This window comes from Cygnus atratus, chromosome 4 (assembly GCF_013377495.2).
Source record: "Cygnus atratus isolate AKBS03 ecotype Queensland, Australia chromosome 4, CAtr_DNAZoo_HiC_assembly, whole genome shotgun sequence".
Lineage (NCBI taxonomy): Eukaryota > Metazoa > Chordata > Aves > Anseriformes > Anatidae > Cygnus > Cygnus atratus.
Window position 1 is genome coordinate 6,394,561 of NC_066365.1, and position 25,044 is coordinate 6,419,604.

General features: G+C 40.2%; 1 protein-coding gene across 2 annotated transcripts; it reads left to right on the forward strand.

Moving 5' to 3' along the window:
* The first annotated feature begins 376 nt into the window (after positions 1-376).
* LOC118243577 (sodium/hydrogen exchanger 9B2) lies at positions 377-18,550 on the forward strand. 2 transcript variants are annotated; one of them, XM_035537754.2, is made up of 12 exons: positions 377-887; positions 3,576-3,678; positions 5,223-5,406; positions 6,873-7,043; positions 9,258-9,400; positions 11,371-11,498; positions 12,358-12,533; positions 13,082-13,188; positions 14,317-14,466; positions 16,789-16,897; positions 17,095-17,231; positions 18,204-18,550. In XM_035537754.2, the coding sequence occupies exons 2-12, from the start codon at positions 3,589-3,591 to the stop codon at positions 18,441-18,443; spliced, it is 1,635 nt and encodes a 544-aa protein (XP_035393647.1). In that variant the 5' UTR covers positions 377-887; positions 3,576-3,588; the 3' UTR covers positions 18,444-18,550. The 2 variants fall into 2 exon arrangements, with proteins under 2 accessions (XP_035393647.1, XP_035393658.1); XM_035537765.2 differs by lacking the exons at positions 377-887; positions 3,576-3,678 and adding an exon at positions 4,620-4,643.
* Positions 18,551-25,044: the final 6,494 nt, after the last annotated feature.

Here is a 25,044-nt window from a genome sequence, read left to right on the forward strand (position 1 = left end):
ATGTCATGGATTGTCTAGGAGGCTTTTTCTCCAGAATTGTCAAAGGAGAATGTTTTTAAATACCCCTGTGACTTCTTAATTCCCTGGTCTGTTTTTATGGAAGTGGGTTATCTCATTTCGTCTCCTGTCACCCCAGTGATAATATGAAGAGGAGTTTGACTCTTCAGATTTTAGGGCAAGCTTTTCTCTTGGGGAGGGTTTAAGAGATGTCCCACCTTCTGAGTGTTTCTGGGAAATTTAATCTGATCAAAAAACAGCTTTTTTTTTTTTCCTTCATATTCGCAGTGGCTTTTGCTCTGTGTAATGCTACAAGGAGCAAAGTAGCAACACGTTGCACTTGAATCTGCTTTCACGTGCTCCTCCCAGCGTGGCTTGCAAAATGAGATTGCGAGAGAAGGTCTGTCTTATCCTCTCGGGGTACTTACAGCTGAGGTGGGCACACTCGATTCTTTGAGAAGCAGCAGTATTTTCGCGGGAGCACCACAGATGTGCAAACGCTTTCACTTTCTTGCCTGCCCCAGTGCAGTTCCTCCCAGGTGCTGTGGGCTCGGGGCTGATCCATTGCCCAAACACCCCCGAAACCTGCCTGCCACCCCAGCCCCTCCCCTGCCCCGGTGGACCGCTATCTACAGCGCCAGGAGATAAGGTGAAATCTGGGAAGCCTTTGTAGGTCCCCCCAAGCTGCAGACTGAGAGCCTTGCTGCCTCCTCTTGTGAAGCCGTGGAGGAGGGACTGCGCTGGACTAGCGGCAGCAGCAGGGGAGGAGGAGCCAGAGCTGGCACAGAGCTGTTCCTGCTTACAGGGAGCGGATTAGCACCTCTCCATCTCCGTGTGCTGGAGAGGCTGCGCAGGGGCATGGTCTTTCTCTGAATCCTGCCATTCCCCAGGTAAGTTTCCCTCCGACCTGTTGCATCTCCATCCCCTGCAGCTGCATGCAGCAGGAGGAGTGACCCAGGGACTGCTCCCCAGCTGTGCAGGGAGGGAGCTGGTGGGGGAGGTGGGGAAGGAGGTTGCATCAGGGTTTACTTACGCCTTTTTCTGGGTGACGGCTGTCGCTTTTTGTTTAATTCTGAACATTAGTTGCTCTGGCAGTGGTTGCGGCATTCTGTTTGTGTTCCTTTCTGGACTGCGTGCGCGCAGAGCAGAATGTTGACCGTCACCAGGGCAATAGGGCTAAAAATATCGGCATGCACATGCTGCCCGTCAGTCATCTTTTGAGCCCTGCTCTCCATCTCTTTTCTTCTCCCTCCTATTAAAAACAAGTAAAATCAGAGGATCTAATAAAAACTGTTATAAAAAGCCTTTCTTTCCAACAATAAGGGAAGTATATTTTACAGAGATGTACTGAAATAAGCCTGTTACTGGCTGGTTTCCACAATACAAGCCTTAACAGGGGGCTGTGAGTTCTGCCACATGGTTTCTCAATCCCTCTGATTTTGTTTGCATGGTGGGTGACATTTTGTTTGCTTTTTCCTGTGTGTGTATGTGTTTTTTCTTGCGTATTTGGGGGCTTTTTGGGTTTTGTCTTTTTTTTTTTTTGGGGGGTGGATTGCTTTTAAAATCGGCCTGTGTTTTGCTTGTGAACTAACTACTCGCTTTGATCTCATTCATCCCACTTCCTATTGCTCAAAGGTAGCAGCAGTAAGAACCTGACAGGATGAAGACCTGTCACACAACACCCAAAGGCAGAGCACACACTATCACACTCCTCCATTCCCACCTTGAAACAGTCCCTGCCCAGCAGAAGCAGAGAACCCCATCCTCTTGCTCAGTCAATCTTTCCTTTCCTTTATGCTACTGTGAGCAGCACCTGCAGGCGCTGAAGTTGTGAGGTGGGCTCCTGTTCCTCAGAAGTATTATGTATTTCTTGTCAACAACTCCATGACCCCAAGAATTGGGATTGTCACCCACCCAAAGCCAGATGAGAGCAAATGTTTTCCATCCCTTACTATGCACACACACACACTCCTTTCAGAGTTACAAAGTACAAATACCCTGAGGAAATGGTTAGTGAAGGGAAGGAGGGAAGAGCTGGTAGCTTGCTGATGCTTTCTAGTCTAGTTAGTAGACTGGCATTTGTGGATTCCTGGCCCCAGTGCCTAGGCAAAATCTTGAATCTTTCCTGGAATTTTAAATCTTGAATCTTTCCTCTGAGGAAAAACAGAAGTATCACTTACGACCCTTTAAAAAAAAAAAAAGAAAAAAAAGACTGCCACTGCTATTTGGATGCACAAACAGTAATTAAAAATGTAGAAAGGTACTGAAAGTAAAGTAAATATCTTCATTTCAAAAAGGAAAGAGAGCAAAACCATTACATTGGAATACATTGAAACTGTGGTTTTGTAGTCTTTCTCTATGCCTTAGCTATGTCTCAAGCCAGTTTCATATCAGAACAGCTCAAATAAAACCACCTAGGTGTTAAAACAGCCCCTGTCTTTGCTCAAGAGATCTTTCCCAGATCTCAAACATATTATAAACCGAAGGCTTGATAATTGTGAGAATCAGTTCCCTGACTTGCTTCCAGCAATTCATCAAGGAAGGAATTTCTTGGCTCAAGCATTCTGGCACAACTTGAGTTGTGTTTTATATGGCCAGAGTATTGTACAGGGCTTCAAGAAAAAGCTGTTAGCATTGATAGGTAGTCGGTGAAGCTGCTGTGACAAAGAACTCTAGTAAGCCTTGTATTCAGACATGCGCATGCAACTCTTATTAACTCAGACTTGTGAAATTACAGTAAATATTCATACACAATTTCATTTAGGACACTGACGTATCTCTTGTTACCATCAACAGAACCAGCAATGGACCAATTAGACTGAGTAAATACAATGATAATTACCCACAATCAGCTTGGAGCTTACAATCCCTCTCTCTGAGAAGTATCTCTCATTGGATATAAGCTGTAAAAAAGAGCCATGTTTTCTCAGCCTTGTAGAATGCAAGTTGTATATATTTCTAATCTTTATTCAGATAGGCATCTGTTTCTTAGATATTCAGTCAATGTGTTTGTGAATAGTGATATCTAACAGCTATGTCCTTGAAAACTGCTGAAAATCAAACTGAATCTGGTCAGGTTTAAGCTAGGGGGAAAAGTGTCCCTTTGTGCGTATGCTTCGGAAGCTACGCTTGTTATTCCTAGCTTTAAGAAATGGTCACTTGTATTAGCATGTGCATGGGCCCTGTGTTGCTTTCAGAACTGATGGTCCTGGCAAGAGGTGTAGGCAGTAAGGGACCTTTCTCTTGCAATGATAGAAGGCATAAATATATAGGTACGTATTACAACCATACCTCTTATAGAAGGTATAAGAGGTTAGTACAGAGCACAAAGATTCTAAAACTTAGGGGTTTTTTAGTGCTTGACTTTGTAAACCTAATGCTATTCTCTTATTAGCTTCTGTATTTTGTCTTACAGCATACACAGGCATGCAAAAAAAAAACCATTTAATTTCAAATTGGGCTGTGAGGTTTGTTTTTTTCACCTGTTTTATAAGGAAGAATATAATAGCATTGAAAAGTTTTGTGTATGGAAAATAATACTACTTCTGTAACTTTTCTATCTTCATTGCTTTCATTAGGTTTGCCACAACGATGAAAGGAGATAGGTTAAATGAGAATGAGGATTCTGAACCATCCGTATGTGAGAGAAATGGCATGATTCCCATGCATGAGAAAAGTGAGGTAATTAATTAGCATCTCAAAGTACAGCTTTAGTTCCTTTCCCTTTTCTTGCTGCATCTGTTAAACTGCTGAACAGAATGCAGAGAGAAATCTCTGTGGGAATTTCTTATCATTAACAAAAGTTCAGTTTTAAAAAGTGTGTTATGTTGGATTGCTGGAAATCACTGGCTACAATTTCAGCCTGTACTAGAAAATAAATCACTGTAAGATTCACAGTCAGCTATGGAAGAGAATTAAATGGACTTGGGATTGCTTCTCTGCTTTCAAATTGTGCCTATCAGTCTGATTGCTGAAGTTATTCATGCATCTCTTCCCTTTTCTCAACTAATAAAAATTTTAAAATCACAGTTTTAAACTTCCATTATGCATGGTTCTGGTGTTGACTTCTATATCTTAAAAAAAAAAAAAAAAACTTGCAGTAAATGGAAGAATAAAATTTTTCATAGAAAAGGCACTTCCAGTTAAACGCACGGTATTGACTGTAAATATAAGTACTGTACGGCATGGTTTTATATGCGTATGTGGTTGGTGATAGGAGGATCACAGGGTAGAAAACCAAGTAGCTCCACACTCAAAAGCTCACAAGATTTGGTTTTCCAACTGTGACTCTGAGTAAGGGCTATATATATATGAGACAGACAAATAATGGGAAACGTGGAACTGTTACTGGATGAAAGCCAAACCACAGTATAGGCAAGAATTCCATGTCCATGCTATGACAATGAGCTGACATGAAGCGGAATAACTCTAAGGGAAGGTAGATGATTAACTTGTCAAAAATAAGAACCCTAAAATGAAGTGAGGCATATATCCAAAAATGGTCAAAAAGTGCTTTGGCTATGAATATGGATAAGCAGCTGAATTAGTATAAGAGAGCAGCTTCAACAAACTGTGCTCCAGGAAACCTGCGTAGTACTTGTCCTCTACCTTGACTTAGCAGCTTGAGCCTTCCAACAATGGATCACGTGAGTGATGCTTGCACAAGCCACCTGTGCTGTTTCTTTCATCTTTATATAATAACGAGTGGGTTTGGTTATTTTGGTTTAAGGCTTTGTAACAGAAATTATTTAGGAGTTATGATAAAGATACTGTCTCACTAGGATGATGCTAATTGTTAACTTCTTTGTGGAGTCCAGTGTGGAAGCAGGACGTTATCAAACTCTAGAAAATACTGATATATATTTAGCTCATACCCAAGACAATCTGAACCCCGGTTGTTAATATTGTTTTTCTTCAAGTATTCTTCTTCAGCTGAACAGGTGCTATGTGTTCAGCAACAGGAGTTCTGTTAGTCACAGATAAAAGGTAAATGTCCTGCAGCTTCTCATTTGCAGATCTTTGTGGGGTATAAAAACAAACACAACAGAAAATGCCTAATATGCTACAAAGCTCTGACCTTTCCTGTAGTACAGCAATAGTTTACTTAAAGTAGTCTTCAGTAGACAGGATGGACCTACCACATCACAGCTGATTGCAGATGTCTGGTACACCACTACAAATACAGACAGTGCTGCTTCTGAGAGGATCTTATTGCTTTCATTCAGGAGAGACCAACAGTAGACACCAAAAGTGCTGATGGGAATATACAAACAGAAGAAACTGCTCTCTTGAATCATTCTGCTCAGCAACCTCCAGCACCGATACCAGGATCTTCAACATCTACAAGAACATGGAGGCAAATATTTGCTTGCCCACCCCAGGGTTTACTGGCCCTAATAGTGACGAACGGTATGTAAAAAAGTGACAGCACAAAATGTTTAGTTAAACTGAGAAATGGCAAACGAAGTACTTGTTTCTCTGGATGTGATGATTTCTGACTATTTTCCTTGAAGATAATGAAGGGAAATAGCCATGTTTTTGCACATCATACCTTAAACATTTTAGCAGAGGTAAAACAAATATTTGTATTAGTTTTGTTCCTCTATCCTGTATTCTGTGTTTAATGTGGCAGATATGTCTTTGCATTGCAAATTGTTTTCATCAGAAGAAAGACCTCCTAATTCTCGTCTTAATAGTCTCTTTTTGTGTGAGAACATCAAGATGATTATAAACACAGTGCATTTTCCACACACTAGATGGCTTTTTATTGAATTAAGGCAACAAAAATGAGGCTGTGGTGATACCTTTCTCTGTATGGAATACCCTATATTTTAAAAGCCAAGAATCCTAACTCCAAGACAAATAAATTCATTTTGCGTAAGATTTGTCCTGCACTCTAATCTCACGTAAGAGAATGCCTGGCTAACCAGTTATTTCAGGCTTTTCCTAGCAAAAGACATTTTCTGTGGTTTTGACTGCTTTTACAGTCTCTGCTCTCTCTCAGTTGGGATTCTTTGATATTATGTTTGGAAAACTACTGGTCTCCTATCACTCTCAAATACAATTAAGAAAAGTCCACCCTGAAAATGCAATATATTTTCTTATGATTCTGAGAAGGGGGGTTTATAAAACAAACTTTTTTCTCTCTCCTTCCCTCTTCTGCTTTTATATCTATGCATGTTTGTTCTTGCTGCATAACTGTAGGAACAGACTTGGAAACCTGGAAAGAGAGTAACATCTTCACGTGTTCTGTAACATGTTCACATATCTTTTTTTTTTTGCTCTTTGTATTATTCCGGTTGGATTGCTGTAGCAAGAGCAGTATCTGTACTACCTTAGGCTGACCGGACACATGACCTTCTTCAGATATTTTTCCCCTAGGGATAGCAATGCATTGTATGAACCTATCTAGCCAAAAAAGAGATACTTCAGTTCCTATAGAAATGAGCCTAGAGCTGCAGTCATTAGCTCAAAGACTTGACAGGCTGTACAGCAGCAGGTTCTTACTGCAGTTGTTAAGTAGCTGAAGGAAGATAGTTGAAATGCAAGATAAGTTTTGTGAAAGTCTTGGCTTTGTTTGGGACCTGTTAAGTGCTTTCCACAGTCGCCTAAGATTTTTCTCAATGATTTTTGGACCCTAATGATTTTCTTGTTACCATTTTCTGAAGTATCTTTGTGTCTACAAAATCAGAACATCGGCTTAGGGAGCATTAAAGATCAAATGCATTGTTATGGTTCAACTCATTTTTAAGGTAAGAAGTTTTAATTCTGGGATTTAATTGTACCTTTTTCCTCAGTGGAAAAACAAATGTGACCTCATAGTGAACTTTAGCATTAGAAATGATTACATATGAATATTTCTTTTCTTGTTCTAGTTGCACTCGTGGTCCTGGTTTGGGCTGTGGTTTGGTCCATCACTGGCACTGAATGTCTCCCAGGTGGAAACCTGTTTGGAATTATGTTTCTTTATTTTTTTGCTGTCATTGGTGGTAAAATTTTTGGACTTATTAAAATACGAACACTGCCACCTCTCCCTGCTCTTCTGGGTAAGATACCCTTCCTTCTTTTCTTCCTGCATAGCAGTGTTGTTTAAACAAGTAACATCTGCATGTTAGATATGTTTGGATTAGGAATATGCAAACTGCAAAGTCCCCAGATCTGTAGCTTTTCTAAGTGACTTGTGCCTGGTCCTCTTGGAGAAGGTGCAAAACGTCCCAGACTGGCTCAGGTGAAATGGCCTGTATGTTACCGAGTCTCCTCTTTATCCTCTTGGTTAGATCAAGTATGATATTGTGAAGTACTGTAGTGCCAATGAAACTGAAAAAGGCTGCCCCCTTATTGTGCTTAGTCTATAAATAAGTAGAGCTCTTGATACAGGGAAGTCTTTGTGGCAGAGTGGGCTAAAAATATCTGCCTGTAGTGTGTTGATATGATTTGTAACCTGCATAGCTGGTGGTGTCTCACACGTTAGCACCTCTTACAGGGGAAGGGCTGGATAGCTTCCTATGTAGCACTGTTCAGGCAGTGTGCATATTCTTGTACTGCTTAGCTTCACAAGTGAGAGCAAATTCAAATGAGAGGGAGGGAGGTTTTGCATGTGGCATGCTTGCCTGCAGTAACACAAACAGACTTTTACAAGCAGGGAGTCTGCTCTAAGTAAACATCCACCTTAAAAAAAAAAGTTTCTGACCATTTGGATTCTGCTTTTTTCAGTTACATCTGTATCTGAAAGCTGAGTTGAACATGAAGCTGCTTGTCTGACCAGCACTAATGAACAACAGCAACTTAAGCATGATGGCACATGTCTGGCGAGCTGCTTGTGTTAGAGTTCATTGTTCAGATCCATGGTCTTTGAGGAAAATCAGAGCAATCTGAGACAAAGGAAGAAATAGACAATGTCTTTATGTAGTCTTTTTTTTTTTTCCCCACTAAAAATACAAATCTTATACTCTTGCATAGGAATCCTTGCATTTAATCTGTATTAAGTGCACTGTGGCTGGCTTAGCACTCTGCACCTTATAGTGAGCTTCTGCATGAGGGGAAAAAAGGAATGAAATTGGTACAGAAACAGTCACATAGTATACTTTAGGTATACATTGCAGAGAGGTGTAGCTGGCAAGGTGAAGCAGAACAATGAAGGTATCTTTTAAGGTGGTGGGTTTTTTTCTTTGTGAAGCAGACTTCCAAATTTGTGTAGATCCAGTACTTGGATATCACACACACACACAAAAAAAAATTGCAAAGAGCATGTGATCATTATGCTAGCCTGATATAATTGTCATGAGGTACTGCAGGCTAATAATGCCACTTTTTTTCTGAGAGGGAGTGCGAAGAACAGTGTCCAAAAGTTTAGCGTGTTCCAGGACAAACCAATTCCACAGCCAAGGCTTACAGGCTCACACCAAGCTGTGACCAACCTGAGCACAGTATTTACTTACTTTCTGCCTTTTTTTTGATTTCCTGTTTGTTAACATGGTTAATATGAAATTACACCATGAAAATGTAGGTCCCAATGACTCAAAGATACAATCAACCTTTACAGACCTATAGGTAAAGTTACCCTTTTCCATACTTACCTGTATCTTTCCAGAGCTCCAGTTCTGATAGCTTTGCAGGAAGTCTCTGGTTAAAAAGTTTTGCTAATATTTGCAAAAGGTTGGATCTTACAAGTAGCTTAAATAAAAGATAAGAGCAAGTTCCTGATATTCTCCCCTTTTTTCCCCTTTGCATAAAAGCTGTATTGCCAGAGCATTTTAAAATCTGAGTTAGTCCATGGTCAGCTGTTTTAGCTAATTTTCCAAGGAATTCAGCATTATGGTTCCTGTGATCGCTACATTTCTTATACCTAAAAGGATTTTTTTAACAGTTTCTAACGTCTGAGATAAATATACAATATTATTACATGATCTTACTCTTTTCATGTTAAAACAAGCTGACAAGCAAAATATGTTTAAGGATTCAGAGGTGGTTTTGCTCATGGTAAGTATGACCTGCACTTAGTGAACAAATTTGAATTCTGTTGACTCTTGCTAGAGTTAAAAATTAGCTACAGCTAAATTTATTTATTGTGTTCTAGACCTCTTTCATTGCTTTAAACATCACTGTTTCCAAGTACCCATCTTTAAAACAAGGCTAATATAGAATCGGAGCTGTTTCTTTGTCTCTTATATATCACACAGTGTTTATTTTAACAATTTGAGGTAAGTTTTTATTGCAGTCAAACAAATTATTTGACAGCAGTTTGTTTGCTTCCATTTAAGGGATGCTACTTGCTGGTTTTCTCATCCGAAATACCCCATTCGTTAGTGACATTGTCCAGATAAACCTACGCTGGTCTGCAGCACTGAGGAATATTTCTCTTTCAATTATCCTGACTCGAGCAGGACTTGGCCTGGATCCAAAGGTATGGCACCAGCCATTTGTCTGGGGTATAAAGCATAAAAGAACCCTCTAAAAATTGAATAATTAATTATTTAAAATTATTGAACTGTTTGGTCTTAAAGGATTTTTGAATTAGAGCATTACAGAAAGCATAGTTTTGACTTGTATAGTCATGTTAATCAATATTGGTGACTGGATTTGTAGAGGTGGTGAGCAATCCAAAAAACACCTGAAGGAAACTGATTTTATGACTATTTACCCCCATTGCCTTAAAGAAATGTCCTTAATTTTGTGAGCAGGACATCCTGAGGACAGACAATCCATCATAGTCTGTCAGGAGGAGTTCACACTGCCTGACAAACTACCTGTCACTTTACACTGACAAACTAAAACAAGTAATGAAGGGAGTCCCTGTCCTGAAAGAAAAATATTGTTTGTGCTGACACAAATCAAACAAACAAACAAAAACTTTTGTCTTTTTTGTTTTTTCCTTTCTCTTTTTTTAATCATTGCAGGTTTTATGCCAATATGTTAAATTTAAAGATGATTCCAGATGTACTACAGAAACAGTGCTTCACATCACTGTGAAGGCCATAATGCTTCTGTGAACAAAATAGTTTTCCTCCACATGCTTGAGGAATTCATTTTCCCTAATAAATTATTTATAATTTTATAATAGATAATTTATAATAAAGTTTTATAATTTATAATGTTATTTTCCCTAATAAATTTATATTCCCTGAATTAATTAATAAAAGGTTTTGCTTGATCGAAATCAACTGAAATAAAGCTGTGCCATATTAGCCCCTATCTATTTAAGTGGCTGTTTAAAGTTTATAGCAAACTTAGTTTAATTATAGCTAGCTCAGGTCAACAAATCTGATTTTCTTACCCACAATGAAAACTAGGGAGTGTGATTTTTCAGCTATTTAGGAAAACAGGGTTTTGTCATTCTTGAAAAATGGTTTTCTTATGTTACGGTTGTCCATTTTATGAAGATATTGAAGCTTGTATATCTTGTATTAGCGTGTCCTGTGCATTGTTACACACAGCTTGAGTGTCCAGTTACATGAGATTGCTTTTCTTTCTATTCCCTGACAACTTTTTTGGCCAAAGGAATTTCATCTTTGACTCATTTGTCTCCCATGTGGCAATCGAAACTGTCATTTGGACTCCATATGTAGCAACGCTTTGATGTGCTTACAATTGTTCCTTGTGTAATTGAAGCTGTGAAGACAAAGATGTCAGTTGCTCTGGTGATTCTCAGCCCTAATTATGCTGGGATAAACTGCGCCAGTAAAAACTGCAACTCATTGTGATTTTTTCCATGTCAAAATTTAGGGACTCATCCTAGCAGAGTCATGTTTGTGACTAACTGTTAAAGGCTGCTTTTAGAATCGGATACTCGGTTTTAGAGAAGTTTTTGGACAGAAGTTGCTGAGCCAAAAGGAACGTACTCTACTCTGGGTATCGAGTGAGAGTCAGCTGAAAGAAATGCTTGGCTCCTTTCTCTAATTTCATGTAGTTTTAACTTTTCATCATTTGTTCAGATTTGGGGATGATTTTTTGGGGTGCTCGTGCAACTTATGGGATGATAGCTAAATCTTCTGTGGACAGAGCAAATGACCTGAAGTAACCGTGGGTGAGTCAGATGGGTTAAGGGTGCACTTTTCAAATGAATTGTTGCTCAAGCCTCTCCTATGTTGTTTGCACTGCACAAGAAGCCAAAGAATCCTCAGCTTCCCCTTCCTCCAATGTGGAGGGACATTAGTAAACGTGTATTTGGTGGGTTTCACTGCCACGCTTGTAATTTGATACCCAAATTCAGTTGTGCTTGAGCCTATCTCTGGCATAGGCCATGTAAAAAAATAATATCCCGCACTGCGGCTTAAAGGGAATTCTTTCAATAAACTAATCAGATCACAAAAGTTATTCCTCTCCATGAAGCTAAGGGTACTGATGCTAATGCTTGAATTTGCTTTTATATTGTAGGCTCTTAAGAAACTCAAAGCAGTCTGTTTACGGCTCTCTTTCGGACCATGCCTCTCAGAAACATGCACAGCTGCTGTTCTCGCCTATTTATTCATGCATTTACCATGGCAATGGGGATTTATATTAGGGTAATGTACTCTCTTTTCTCCTGTGTGACAAAGGTGCCTATTTTCATGCTACGGCTAGATGATCCAAATGCAGTTAGTTCTCTGCCAAGCAGACACCTCAATTTAATGCCAGTTAGGAAGCCGTGCTTAGCCCATGTGGTTGTTTGCTTACCATTCATGTCTGGGTCTGTGGCTAATTTAAAGGTCACATTTCCAAGCTGTGGAGGAGTACTTGCATCATTTTTCTTCTCTGTTTGTGATCTGGGCATTACAGAAGGAAGAAGGATGGTGCAATCCCTGGGTCTTTAACCACAACACAAAGGGTTTTTAGGGAAAGAAAATGATACCACAGTTTTGTGCTCAAATTCGGAATTTCCCCTTTGAGAGATGCACATAGGACAGCCTTCTGTCACAAGTTAAGGATATGGCATCGTTAAATTTTGGAGTAATATCCTTGAAGAGGAAACCTTTTCAATCTAGGTTCTGTCTAAACTGGTGGACTCAGTCCAGACCACATACTAGAGCAAGATGGATGCACTCCTATGCCACATGCTGAATTTTGAGAAGGAACTAGGCGCTCAAATTGTAGGCGTGTCTAGACCAGGTTCCTAAAGTGGACGGTCAAGGTGTGTGTCAGGGAGTACAACTGTGTAAAGTCAAATCTTAGTCTGTGGAACCCTTTATTTTGAACATTGAGTTACACAGTCAGAAAGTAAAAGCTGACTGTGAATCTGCATGAAAATATCCCTGCTTGTAATTAGCAGGGAAAAGTAAGGACAATATCTTATGTAAAGGTCTATGTAAACTTCAGGAGAGGGATCAGAATGTTTTGAAGTTCACTGCTTTCTTTCAAAGAGAGGCTGACACCATGTGTTTTCAGTTTTGTTCTAGGTGCAGTCTCTCCTGCTGTTGTGGTTCCCTCAATGCTGATTTTACAGGCTGGGGGATATGGAGTGGAGAAAGGTGTCCCGACTTTGCTAATGGCAGCTGGCAGCATTGATGACATTCTGGCTATTACAGGCTTCAACACTTGCCTTGGGATGGCTTTCTCTTCTGGTATGCTGGTTAATCTGTAGGTGGTGACATCCAGGACAAACTGTGATATTTTGAGGAATCTACGCTCTGTTATGACTGACTAGTTTGTATCTTAATGACATCTCCTTGTAAAGTTCATGAATGGACTTGAATATTGATAGAGAAATTACCTGTGGTCAAAAAAGTCTTCATGTGACTCCATCCACTCTGAGTTGTGGGTCAACTTTCAAAATACTTTTTTTTTTTTTTTCCCTCATCTACTCCCTCAGCTGCCAAGTCTGGCCCCTGTGTGCCCAATACAAGTGCTCCCAAAGTCTTCCAGGGTTTAACGATGCTCTAGCAGTGGCTCTTTCTTTGGCTTTTCTAGCACACTTTCTTGGCATGAACTTGCAGAGAGAGAAAGTTGCACTGTCTGGTTCTTTCAGGCCCATGGGTTCTCTCCTGACCCCTTCCCCCAAGTAATTTAAAGCAGAGACTGTCCTGGAATCACCCTCACAGGTCTACAGTGTGGTTTCTGTGTGAAGGGTCTGTTTAAGGGTTACTGAACACATTTTTCTTTTGTCAAATAGGTTCCACTCTATACAATGTGCTCCGGGGAGTGCTGGAGGTTGCTGTTGGCATAGCAGCTGGGGGGATTCTGGGAATGTTTGTTCGGTATTTCCCAAGCCATGATCAGGTAAAAAATATATATATAGTTTTAAAAAACTGTTATATAAGAGATTCTTCGCTAAGGGATGCTATTCTTATGTTATTCATTTTCAAATTTCATACGAAGCTGTTTTTTGGGAAAGCAGTGTACAGCTCTAACAGCTTCTAACATTTCAAAGCCTATGGAGCAAGGATGTGTTTTAAAGACGATTACTTGCTTACTGCAACAATAGCAATGTGTGATCTCACAGTCCTTCCTAATGCAGAGCTTGGAGCCCAGCTCACCATCCTGCTCACTGAAGGTGGTGGTAATGTTCACATATAAAGGGAAAACCTATTTCAGACAGTAGAATAATCATCAATTAAATTGATGTGCAACTCATTTACTTCTCTAAGATGTTTCCATTGGGCCTAAGATAAAATAGACAGATTACGGGCTTCAAGTGATCGGGCATATTAACATCAATTAGAATGTGTTACTTCTGATTAAAAATTATGCTTATATAAAGTGATAGATGGATTTACTTTCAAGGATAATTAAATGAACAGAAAATTGTAGAAGTAAATAGATACGTTCTGGATTACTGAAGTCAATTTCCAAAGCACCTATTGCCCTTGGTGGGACCAAATTTTCTTAATAAATAACATGAAAAGTGTGGCACGGAAGCTAATCAAATAAATAGAAATGGAGGACAACAGAAGAGATATAAATGTCTGCTATGAAACTGGAACAAATAAAACTAGCCTGACTCTGGCAGACATTTGACTTGTCCTTAAAAACATTTAGTGGCATGGATTTCACCCCTCCTTGGATAAACTGTTCCAGCTGCTTGACTGTACAAGCAGAAAATCCTGTTATCATAGAGTTGAAGCATGGTGGTTAGAATCATGTTCCTTGTGATACAAAAAGTATTTTGGCAATAAACTTTTGGATGGTCAGAGGAAAAGAAATGTTGGATTTCCGAAATTTTAGTTTGCTAGGAATAAGTGTCCAAATAAAACTTTCAACACAACTGAGGAGTTCAAGTCTCACTTGAAAGCTTCAATTCCTTCACAACGGTACCCTTTATTGCTTTCAAATGAATAAGCATAGAGTTTTTCCTCAGTTTCTAAAAAGAAATTTACTGTGTTTGTTTGTTTCTTTCCTTGATTGCAGGCATCTCTGTCATGGAAGAGATCATATTTTGTACTTGGGCTGTCCATGTTTGCTGTTTTTGGTAGCATCCACTTCGGCTTCCCTGGATCAGGAGGGCTCTGCACATTAGTCTTAGCTTTTGTTGCCGGTGTGGGATGGTCTGATGAAAAGGTGAGTGTTTACATAAAGAAGCATACCATACAAAAACTCGTTTGAATGCACAGCTTAACAGAAGTTTGAATTTCTGTCAGAAGTGGTAGCAGTGCATTTATGAAACTTTAGGGGAATACAGATTAAAAAAAAAATCTGCATTTATTTTGGAAGTCTTTAACATTTAATGTGACAGAAATTTACCATGTATGTGGATAAGGTAACGAATACTGACAGTGAAATACTAACAAGCTTTCCTTAGACATCAGTGCAATGCCTTTTAAGCCCCACAGAGATTTAATTGTCATGGCACTTGACTAGGAGTCCAGAGCTTTGTCCCAGAGTTGTGTGATGGTCTCTGTAACCTTAAGCGGTCATTTTAAGGTAAGATTTACTAACAGGTATCTAAATACAGTTGTGCACATGGCCTGAATACCCTGAGCTTTTGTTCCTTGTGATTTTGGGAGGTGAAATGGAAAGCATTATCTAACCATATTTTATCTTTCCAAAATCCTTGCCAGTGTATTCTGAACACATGTAGAGAGCAGGATGCCCACACTAAATGGTGATATACAGCCATACAGAAACCATACAGAAGACTGTTTCTGAGCCACTTCATCTTAGCTATGAAGCCTGCTTCCTCTTACTGTTGCTGCTCCGCTGCATTTCTGTATCTTGGCACATCTCACTGCCTCTTTTGCTTGATACCACCAACACTTCATGTTTTGAGGTCATCTTTCTCTCCATAGGTATAGCCTTGAGACATGCAATAAAGAAGGTGAGAAGAGAAGAAAGGAAAGGGAATCAGATATATAATTATTCCCATCTAGACCCTGACCTCAGTAAGATCTCAAGGTTTGTTAAAATAACAAACAAGAAACCATGGTTTCTATTTAAAATACTACATTGTTGTCCAATTTTAAAGGAAGGGAAACTTGAGACTTAACTACTTAAGAGCAGTACAATCATAAAGCTCACTTTTAAGCCATTTCAGAAGGAAGGTCCTTAAAAGAAGGTATGCAGTTTATAAATGCTTAGCTTAAATTCTTTTGATCTGTAGATGAGACTTCTTGGTTGTAAAGATGATGATTTCAAATGCCATATCTCTTTTTGTCAAAACAGCCAGAGATGTCTGTTTACTGTACACTCAGCATTTTACCAAGATTTTCCTTCTGAGCCTCTCAAAGGCCACTGCCTCATGCTGTCCCCAGTGGAAGTTACTTAACAAATAATGTCCACAGAGAACAAGGAACATTTATCTGCTTCAGCAATAGGTACAGTGGGCCGTAAACAATCTGAAACAATGCTAACATCTGTAAAGAGGATTGCTTCTCTTCCAAAAAAAAAGCAAAGGGTGAGGTAACAGGGAGAAGTGTGGCAAATAAAGAAAAATGTTTACAGATCCATGTATTTCTACCTTATTTTCTCTAATGTTACAAAAGTTTTTGCATTGCAGTTAACTACCTTTCCGCTGACTGAAGAGCATGTTGCAGGATCAGTCCCAGAGAGAACGTGAGGGACAGGACACATCTGGGTCCTGGATTGATTCAGTGACAGAGCACTGCACTTGCATTTTCACAGACTCCAGCCTGTATGTTCATTTGCTGTTGCAGAACCCAGTTAATTAAAAAAGAAATGTTGTTAGATGTGCTACACTTATCTCTTTGTATAAATGGAAGGTTCCTGTTTACCTTGGCAGCAAGTTGTTTTAGGAAAAGTGTCAGGTGTAAAGTTCAAGCACAAGCAGAAAAAATGGCTTTGCAATTATATAGTACATCACACTGTGAATTCCAACACTTTTTATTGGTATGGGATTTCAGGCTTACTCTGTCTAGTTTTGCTCCTGCTCACATGGAGATAGGCCTGAGTGTAGTATGAGCAGACTTAGGTCATTACTGACATTTTTGAGGGCCTGACTCCGCTCAGGTACAAACAGAAGGACAAGTGTAAGCATGCAGTTACCAAAGGCTCAGAAACTTCATGGCAAAACAGCTGAAACTGCATCTTCCTAAATCCTGAAATCAACTGTGCTTTATTTTCTTCTTCTAGTCTGCAAACTGCTTTGTTACTGTTCAAACATCAGTAACTTTTATTTCTCTTCTTGAGATAGCAAACATTTATTTTCTAACAGAGCAAGACACACTCTGACCTTCAAATGGTACACAACTGATTTTGAATCATTTAGTATTAGGTCAGAGTAGCAGTTTACCATAAACTGTCTGAGGAGCAATTCTTGACGATCTTCATGATAAGTTTTCACTTCGTCCTTTGATTAATTAAATGTGTGTGCTTGATTTTTATTTTTTTGGTGAATATCAAGATTATTTTTTGTTTTCATTGCAGAGGGAAGTAGAAAAAATTGTCGCAGTTGCATGGAATATCTTTCAACCTTTTCTTTTTGGTTTAATTGGAGCAGAAGTATCTGTAACATCTCTTAGACCTGAAACTGTTGGTAAGATCATTCACTAGTTATCCAACTTTCATAACTAGCTTCCAAAAAATCTCTATGAAGGAATCTGAAGTAAAGCAGTATATAGCTGACAAAAAAAAATGTAAAAAGTGAAACCATTGTAAAGCTACATTTTTAGGAGCCTTATGCTCCTCAGGTACCTTTGCACAAAAATAGTGATAAGTATGTGTCTTTTACAGGGCTCTGTGTTGCTACATTAAGCATTGCCCTAGTTGTGCGAATCATAGCAACGTTCCTGATGGTGTGTTTTGCTGGGTTTAATTTCAAGGAGAAGGTATTTGTCTCGTTGGCATGGATTCCCAAAGCCACTGTCCAGGTAAAACAGTGCATCATCACTTTCTTTGGAGGCTAAATCTATTGTCCTTAGCACAGCTCTTCCTAACTAGCACAGCAGTAATCAGGGAGAGGATCAGGCCTCTTAGCAGCAGAGTGTAGTAGGGCAATTTAAAATACAAACTCTCCGCTAAGTCTGCTTGAAAAGGGCGTAGGGGACCTTCCATGTGAGGGCGTTTTGCTTACATTCTAAGTTGTACTAATAACAGTGAATTGTACATACAAATACTTCAACAGGGAATAACCTTCTCTCTGCTACTGCAGATCATTGTGCCTTTACATACAGGTTTTGAGGACTCTCAAAACAAAGGTAAAAAGCATTTCCCTCTTAAACCACATACTGTCTGCTGAGACAGCCACACCAAAGGCTCAGATAGGGTTTTCAGTTTGTGGTCACTTCAGTAAGGGGTGGTCTGACAGGCTTGTTGCTAGAGAAGCCTCAGGCTGTTTGCATTCCTGCTCAGTGATCAGTCATTAGAGCTTTGCCTCAATAGCATGATTATTTGCAAGCAGAAGTTAATAATCAGAACAGGCAAGGATTATTGCAAGATTTGCAAACTAAATATTCAGAAGCTGCTACTACTAGTCAGCCTGCTGTCAGGACACATTCTCAAGGTGAGGAATTTTAAGAGCTCCAATATGCAATATGCTGGTTGTGCCTTCTCCAGGAATGGCATAACATGTCAGCTAAGCAATGTTCTCTACAGGAGGGAACCACCTGGATAAATTCATTAGCTTAGGAAATTCAAAGTGTAGCTAACTGAAAATTGTTCTTTTAGGGCTAATAGAACCCTTACTCTTCTATGTACTAGAAACTAAGGGGTTTGAATATATTAAAAGTTTTGAATTTATGTTAAATGTGGACCCTCATGTTAAATGTGGATTAGACCTTTTTTTCCCTGTTTCACTGGTAAAGGTTACTTGCTCCATTTCAACAGTGCTTTCTTTCCCACAGGCTGCAATAGGTTCCCTTGCCCTGGATACAGCAAGAAGTCATCAGGATGAGCAACTGGAAAAGTATGGAATGGATGTACTGACGGTAGCTTTCTTGGCTATCTTGATCACTGCTCCAATTGGAGCCCTGGCTATTGGCTTGGCAGGGCCCAGACTTCTGCAGAAGGTGCAGACAAACAGCAAGGAAGATGAGGAAAGTGCCGAAGCTGGAGAAGAGGCAGAGGCCTGTGAACCTTCGTGAGATGGACATCGACAGGAATATGGTCCTTCGGCCCTTACGCTTTTGAGTAAACATGTTGTGCCTGTAATCGTTGTGGAGGAAACCAAAACAAGTATTGGTTATATGTGCTATTTCAAAAGCAGCTCTGGTGGAGTTTTATAAAATATGTAAAAGTGTTGATAGTGCCTTAAGAGATGAACCAGCTAAACACGCAGTGAATAGGCTGGCCAGGCCATGAGTCACTCAGAAGTTAGCAGTCAACAGTTACTTGAAACATGTGGGTGTGAGGCCAGGGAGAGGATCAGAATTGTTCAGGCATGGAGCGGAGTCATGAGGTAGATAAACAGAAGAAAATGGAGACTAACGTGAATAACTTCTTGATGGTTGAAACTGGGCTGTAAGATGACAAGTTCAACAGCTCAAAGAATGCAACTATTGAATTAGAGAGGATTGACGCACAGTGAACGAATCCTGCCATAGGTTGGTGATTCCCTCTCCTTCCTCATCCAGGTTTCAAAATTTGCTGTTTCCCATTGCTGTTCTCCCATACATTGCACACGTTCCTTTGTGCCTGCTTTCAAGGGCCTGTCATTTCTGGTCCCAGCAAGGAGCAGCAAGCTGTTCTTGTGTGCTGGAGCAGGCAGTTGGGTCCAGGGTCCATCAGGGCTGTGGTAATACAGGAGTATCTGGTGCTGGTAGAAAGGGCTGAGCTTGAAAATAGGATGAGAGTTTCAAGGAGGCTGTGAGGACTGGGAGAGGGTTATATGGGACTGGGACAGCTGCTGCTTCACATGTGTACCTCAGCTCTTGTGCAACACTACGTCAAGCAAGGGAAAGTCAGCTCTTCAGCCACTGAGAGCGGTTATGTTCTGGCCCTGGCTGCTGTAGGACAGGGGAGAGCTCCCCTAGGATGGGGTTGCTGGCAGGACAAGGCCAAGGTAGCAATGAGTTGTCCTCTTCTTCCTCAGCTCTTTCTGGAGAACTCAGCAGAGTTCTGCGGCAGACCTCCAACCAGGATTTATGGGTCAGCAGGTATCTCCTGTTATTCTGTCCTAAATTTTTACTGATTTGGCTGAGAAAATGCAATGATCTGGTCCTTCTCACATCTGCATTTGGATAATTGTAAAAAAGTAAAACAAGTATTTACCAAAAAAATAACAAGTTAGTTCTCAGTGTTCCAAGAGGTGGATGGCTGGGTTGGCTTTGGGGATTGGAGGCCTCTCAGATTTGGCGTGCCATTTTAACCTCTAATTAATACAGAAAAGTAATAGACTTGAATTGAACAGCCTGGAAAAAACAGTGCTGAGAGGGATGGTACAAAGTGAAAGAAGCCTCACCACACCTTCCTTCAGAAAGGCTGCTGTGTGACAGCACTAGCACCTTCATGTGTTCCGAAAACACAAGTTGTGTAAAGCTGTGGATGATGGTAATGAGTGGCAGTGCTCATTTTTAATCTCTTGCCAAAATGTTTCACCAGGGAGAACAAAAAGTGAGCTTTGGTGGTGGTGTTCTTTTGTTTTGGTTTGGTTTTTTGATTTGTTTTCATTTTATTTAATATAGATGCCTCCTGCAGAGTCAGTGCAATATAGTTCACATTTGACTTTCCCATATGACTTGTTACACTTTTTTATCTTCTTGACTGTCCAAAAGCCAGGAATAAACCTCCTTTGTTGATCAAAACCCTGCGCTTGCCTTTAGGTTTGGTATCAGTTTGGGTTTGGTACTGCCTGTTACAGATATTGACAAATCTTTGCTACATTTTGGGTGAGTAACTGGCTCTAAGTAGGTCATTTTCTGCTCCTTTCAGAAACATGGAGTCAGTACAGCATTCCTCAGAATCTAAGTTTTATTTATTTATTTTTTAAATAAGGATTTTATACTGTGGTTGTAATCGAGGTGGACAAGGGCTGTCTGCAGGAGCTCTACACTGCAATTCATTGAGGTTGTTTTACAGGATACCGTATAGAATATCTTTGTGTCCAGAGATTTTTGGCATCTGTAAGCAAGGATTAACCAATCCTATTTTAGCTCTTGAATTGTTACTATGCAACACAAAAAGGTAAGACAATACCTTTAAAAGAAAGCTGTCTGAAACTGTATGATTTGCTGAGTGCGTGTATGCCTCTGTATACAGAATAATTACAGCTTAGTATGTGTGCCTTTTCATATGGCTTCCTTTCCAAGCCAAAAAGCAAGGTTCCCAAAATATATAGATATTTAAGGTTTATAGCCTGCAATTCGAGCACAGTGATAAAAACACCAAGAAGGTCTTTGGTAAGTTCCCCCTAACAGTTGTCAAGTACAATTATAATTTCATGTTCTCCAGGCATCCTTACCATATACGCTGCTGTTCTCTCCACTTCTTTAGGGAATGTACAGTCCTCAGTTCCCGTTTGTTCCCTCACCAGAGGAAGGTGCTCTCAAACTGCACAGACTGATGCATGGTTGCAGTGCTGCACTTGGTGGTTACTGTGTCCACTGACTTCTGTGCCCCTGCTGCCTGCTTTAGGTGGCTGATGGAGGCACTCAGTTACTTAAACAGGGGTAGTTTAGAAGGAGCTAATTGTATTTGGAAATTGGTGTGTCTGTAGACTTAATTGGTACTGTGAGGGAATAAGCTGTTTAGTTCATCAGTGACTATCACATAATACATTCTACATGAGTAAAATTTACAAGGGGAAGCTGTACATAGTTCATTTTTTTCATCAAGTTTTATACAAATTAGAACCCTCTTTCAGGGAGGCATCATTATGCCACATTTGGAGGCTGTTCAGTAACAGAAGTGTAAACAATTAAAGTCCTTTAGATTTGAACACGACCTTAAACATGCAAGCAAACCTCTGACGAAAAGTTGTTCATGATGGCCGCTAATACTTGCTCACCATCATAACAGCATCTCATAAATTGGATTTATCATGTTCCCTTAACCTCTGTGCACTCTCAATTTATTCGTCAAGATCACTCCCCCCACTATTCTGAGACCTTGAATAGCTGTACCAATGAAAGCATTTCTGTCTTCTAATCCAAACTCAATTTTCCTTTCCTCACCACTGCGTGTGGCTGTTTGTTACAAGACCCTTTTTCCTTGACCTTTATTAAATCGTGAACGAGAATCAGACTGAAGCTCTTACATAGTCCTGCAGATGTAGTACGAAGAGCATTAATGCTTTATAATGCTCCTCTCCTTGTTTTCCAGACAGGAACAAAACACTTGTCTTCTCATGAGAAGAAACATAACATTAGGGCTGAGACTGACAATTTCAGCTCATTTTAAATAGCTGTTAATTTAAAGAGATACAATTTCACTTTATATTAGAGTTTGCATGGGTCAAGTCACAAGGCCACCCCCCCTTTGATCAAAATGCCACGAAATCATTCTTGAATAATGCATAAATTCAAGCCAATAAAATCTTTGTGCCGTGCCAAGCAGTCTCTTACTTGGAGGAAATAAAATTAGGGTGCAACCTGCAGTAACCGATAGCCAACAGAGCCCTGCTGTCACACAGACACAATCACAGGGTAACATGGAGGAGTACTGAGCACTGTGTGCACGTGCAGCACCAGAAGGTGGAGGAGAGCCTCTGCAGCAGAACAGTCTGATGGCACAGCGTGGTCCTGGTGGCAGGCGGTGGGCAGTTACAGCAGGCAGCATATGGGAAAAGACAGAAATGGGCCATCTGGACACAGGAAATCACACAAGCTGGGGATGCAATGATAGTGTAATTATAATCACTGTTTTCTCTCTCTTTTACAGCCAAACCGCGCATTCTAGAGAACTTGGATGAAGTCTAAAATTAATTGTGAAACACTTGGGGATGTAATATGGCTGCAAAACGGTGAACGGCAGTTTTTGCGTTTTGCTTTTTAAATACAGAGTGCAAGAGATGAAATTTTGTGCCAGATGCATTTCACATTTACTTTGTCTAATAGTCAACTCAAATCAGACACCCTTCTCTAAATTTATTCATTTACATGTTTCATTGTAGTTCATTACAACAAGTCTTCATAGTCAAAAGAAAGGTAAGCGCCAGCGTTTGAGTTGCGTAAAGAAGGCATGTTGCAGCATGCCATGTCTTGCTTTTCTGGCTTTTGCTTTTTCCTGACTGTGAAGATTTGGTCTACTGCCTGAGTCCTGGTCTTTCTTACAACTGGGCAAATTTATCCCTTTGTGTAGAGCTTCCAAATGAGGGCAGAAAAGTCACGCAGTGCCAAGATGTGACCAAATATATTCTAGCAGGTAATTGGTTCAACTCTTGTCAACCGAGATAAAGGGCTCTGCTGACACTTTAGTTCTTAGCTAACCCCGTAGACCCGTAGAAGATAATTTGAACAGATAAGTAAACTGTGGTGGGTTTTCTTGGAGGGGGAGGAGGAGGGGTGTCTGCTTAAATGGACAGACTTGCACTTAGAGCGCAAGCTAACTGTTAAAGGAGTCAGCAGTGACTTTTTTTTCTTACTTTGGCATCTGTCTTCTCAAGGACATCATTTTAACTTCAGAGGGAAAATTCCTGCATGTGGCTTGCAGATGAAGAATCCAAGCTGCAAGCAGCACAGGATCAGATAAGCCAGTCCTATCCAGTGCTGTGAACTTGGCGGTCCAAGTAAATTTCATTTACTTGGTGAGAGCTGTTGGTACAGACAACAAACTTCCAAGGACTCCTGAAAGCAAAGAGAATGAAAATGACTCTGGTAGCTGTTGGTGATAGATTCTCCTGATTCTCCTTCATCCTGGGAAGTGTTTTGCTGCCCTTCTCAGGACTGATGTGAACATTAATGCATTGCACAGCAATTTTCACAAGGCAGGTAGGCGAAAACTGAACTCTTACTTTGATAACCAAAGCAGCAGCAGAAATTTTGGTTTGGATTTTCTACAGCAAAAATACTATAGCCAGTGTTAAGTTTTTGTTTATTTCAGTTTTATAGCTGTACTTTTGCAGGTGATACTTGCAGAAGATGAAATTATTTTTTCTGCCAAGGGTATTAAACCTACAAGAATGTACAATCCATGTATGTTAGGGCTCTTCACTGCACCTAACATAGGCCTGCTTCAACACCGTGTGAGGGAAGATGGGCACCTCCTTCACTTCCCATTTAACTGAGGCCATGAGAGATAGTATTCCCTTCACAGACTGAAATGCAAGGAAATGGTCGTCTATCCTCCTTATGATCTTAATTTTAGTATCATGTAGAAATTATTAAAATGTCCTTTCTAAAAAGGAACCGTGAGTGCTGCCAGGGCAGTTCCAAATATGCTCCATTCCCCTATAAACATAAGCAGAAACAAATGAAAAACTAGTTGTAGATAGTGTAGCAGCAGTCACCTCTAATAGCAAGCAGGAAGAAAAAAAACACTACAAACTGTCCTAGAACCAGAGGCGAGAGGCCAAGCTTTACACTGTCGTTCTCCTTTTAGAATAGCGTTTTGGGAGAAACTAAACCACTTTTGCTGTACTACTTACACTGACAGCATCTGTCTGAGTGGAGCAATGGAAGTGAGAACAGGATGATGTACAGAGCTTACTTCTCAAACTTAGGGAGAAATCAAATTACCTGAATGCAGAAGTATCCTGATAAAAGCTAAAAGTGCACACAGTTGTATATAACTGACTGCTGCACTAGGCTGTGGATTGAAAAGCTGGAAAGCACTGTCTAAAAATGTTTTTCATATTTCATCTAGCAATTTCTCCACCAAGCCCGAGAAATGGGCTCAGTGTTCATTATACGTTATCTAGAATGGAAAACAGTACAATACAAGACAATATCATTATGGATCGTCCTCTGTTATAAATGTTATATCCTAATGGGGTAGCGGTTACAGGTTGCTTTCATCTATTAAGATAAGATTCCCGTGAGGCATTTAAACAAAGCTAGATTGTACCACGGTTCTGTTACACGCTGTGTAAAAGCAGTCAGGTAACCCACAGTCACATCCTAATCTGCCACGTTCTGCTGCAAGGCAAGAGCTTTAGGTACCGAGACCTACAACGGTTACAAATACAGGGATTACTTCAGTTCTGTTGCTGCTGTGACAGCCCTTGTGTGAGAACGGCTTCTTAACTTGTACTTGTTCCAGCACTGGTGATAAGCTTTGGCAGTAGCATGCTGCTCTGGGGCTTCCCACCTACCTAACAACAAGCCAAACAAAATGCTTGTTAAGGAACAGTCAAAACTTCCCTTAGATTTGTGCCACGATTTTAGACAATTGTCTAACTTGTACTTTTAAGCAGACCAATACAGTTTTTCACTGAAGAATAAAGCACTTTAGAAGATTAATATGGAGTCTAGCAGTTAAATAAGTAGCACTTAATTACTTACCTGCATCTGAAATTAAGCCCTACCACAGCAAAGTTCTGACTTGCCCTAATAACCGTTCTGAATCAGTAACAAGCCAAGAATACAGTTCACCTCCCCTTTCGTGGTTCTGTCATTTAACCAACTCCACCCATAAAAGTCCCCACTACCAGTAGCAGCATCTGCAGTGCATATGAACTTTGCAAGGAGCAAATCTCTTTCCTCACAAGAGCATGAATGACAAACGGGAGCTCAGAATAAAGGGGCAATGTTACTGGCTGACCTGTTCCCTTGGAAATAGTGACATTTTTGCAATTATGTGTTCATACAA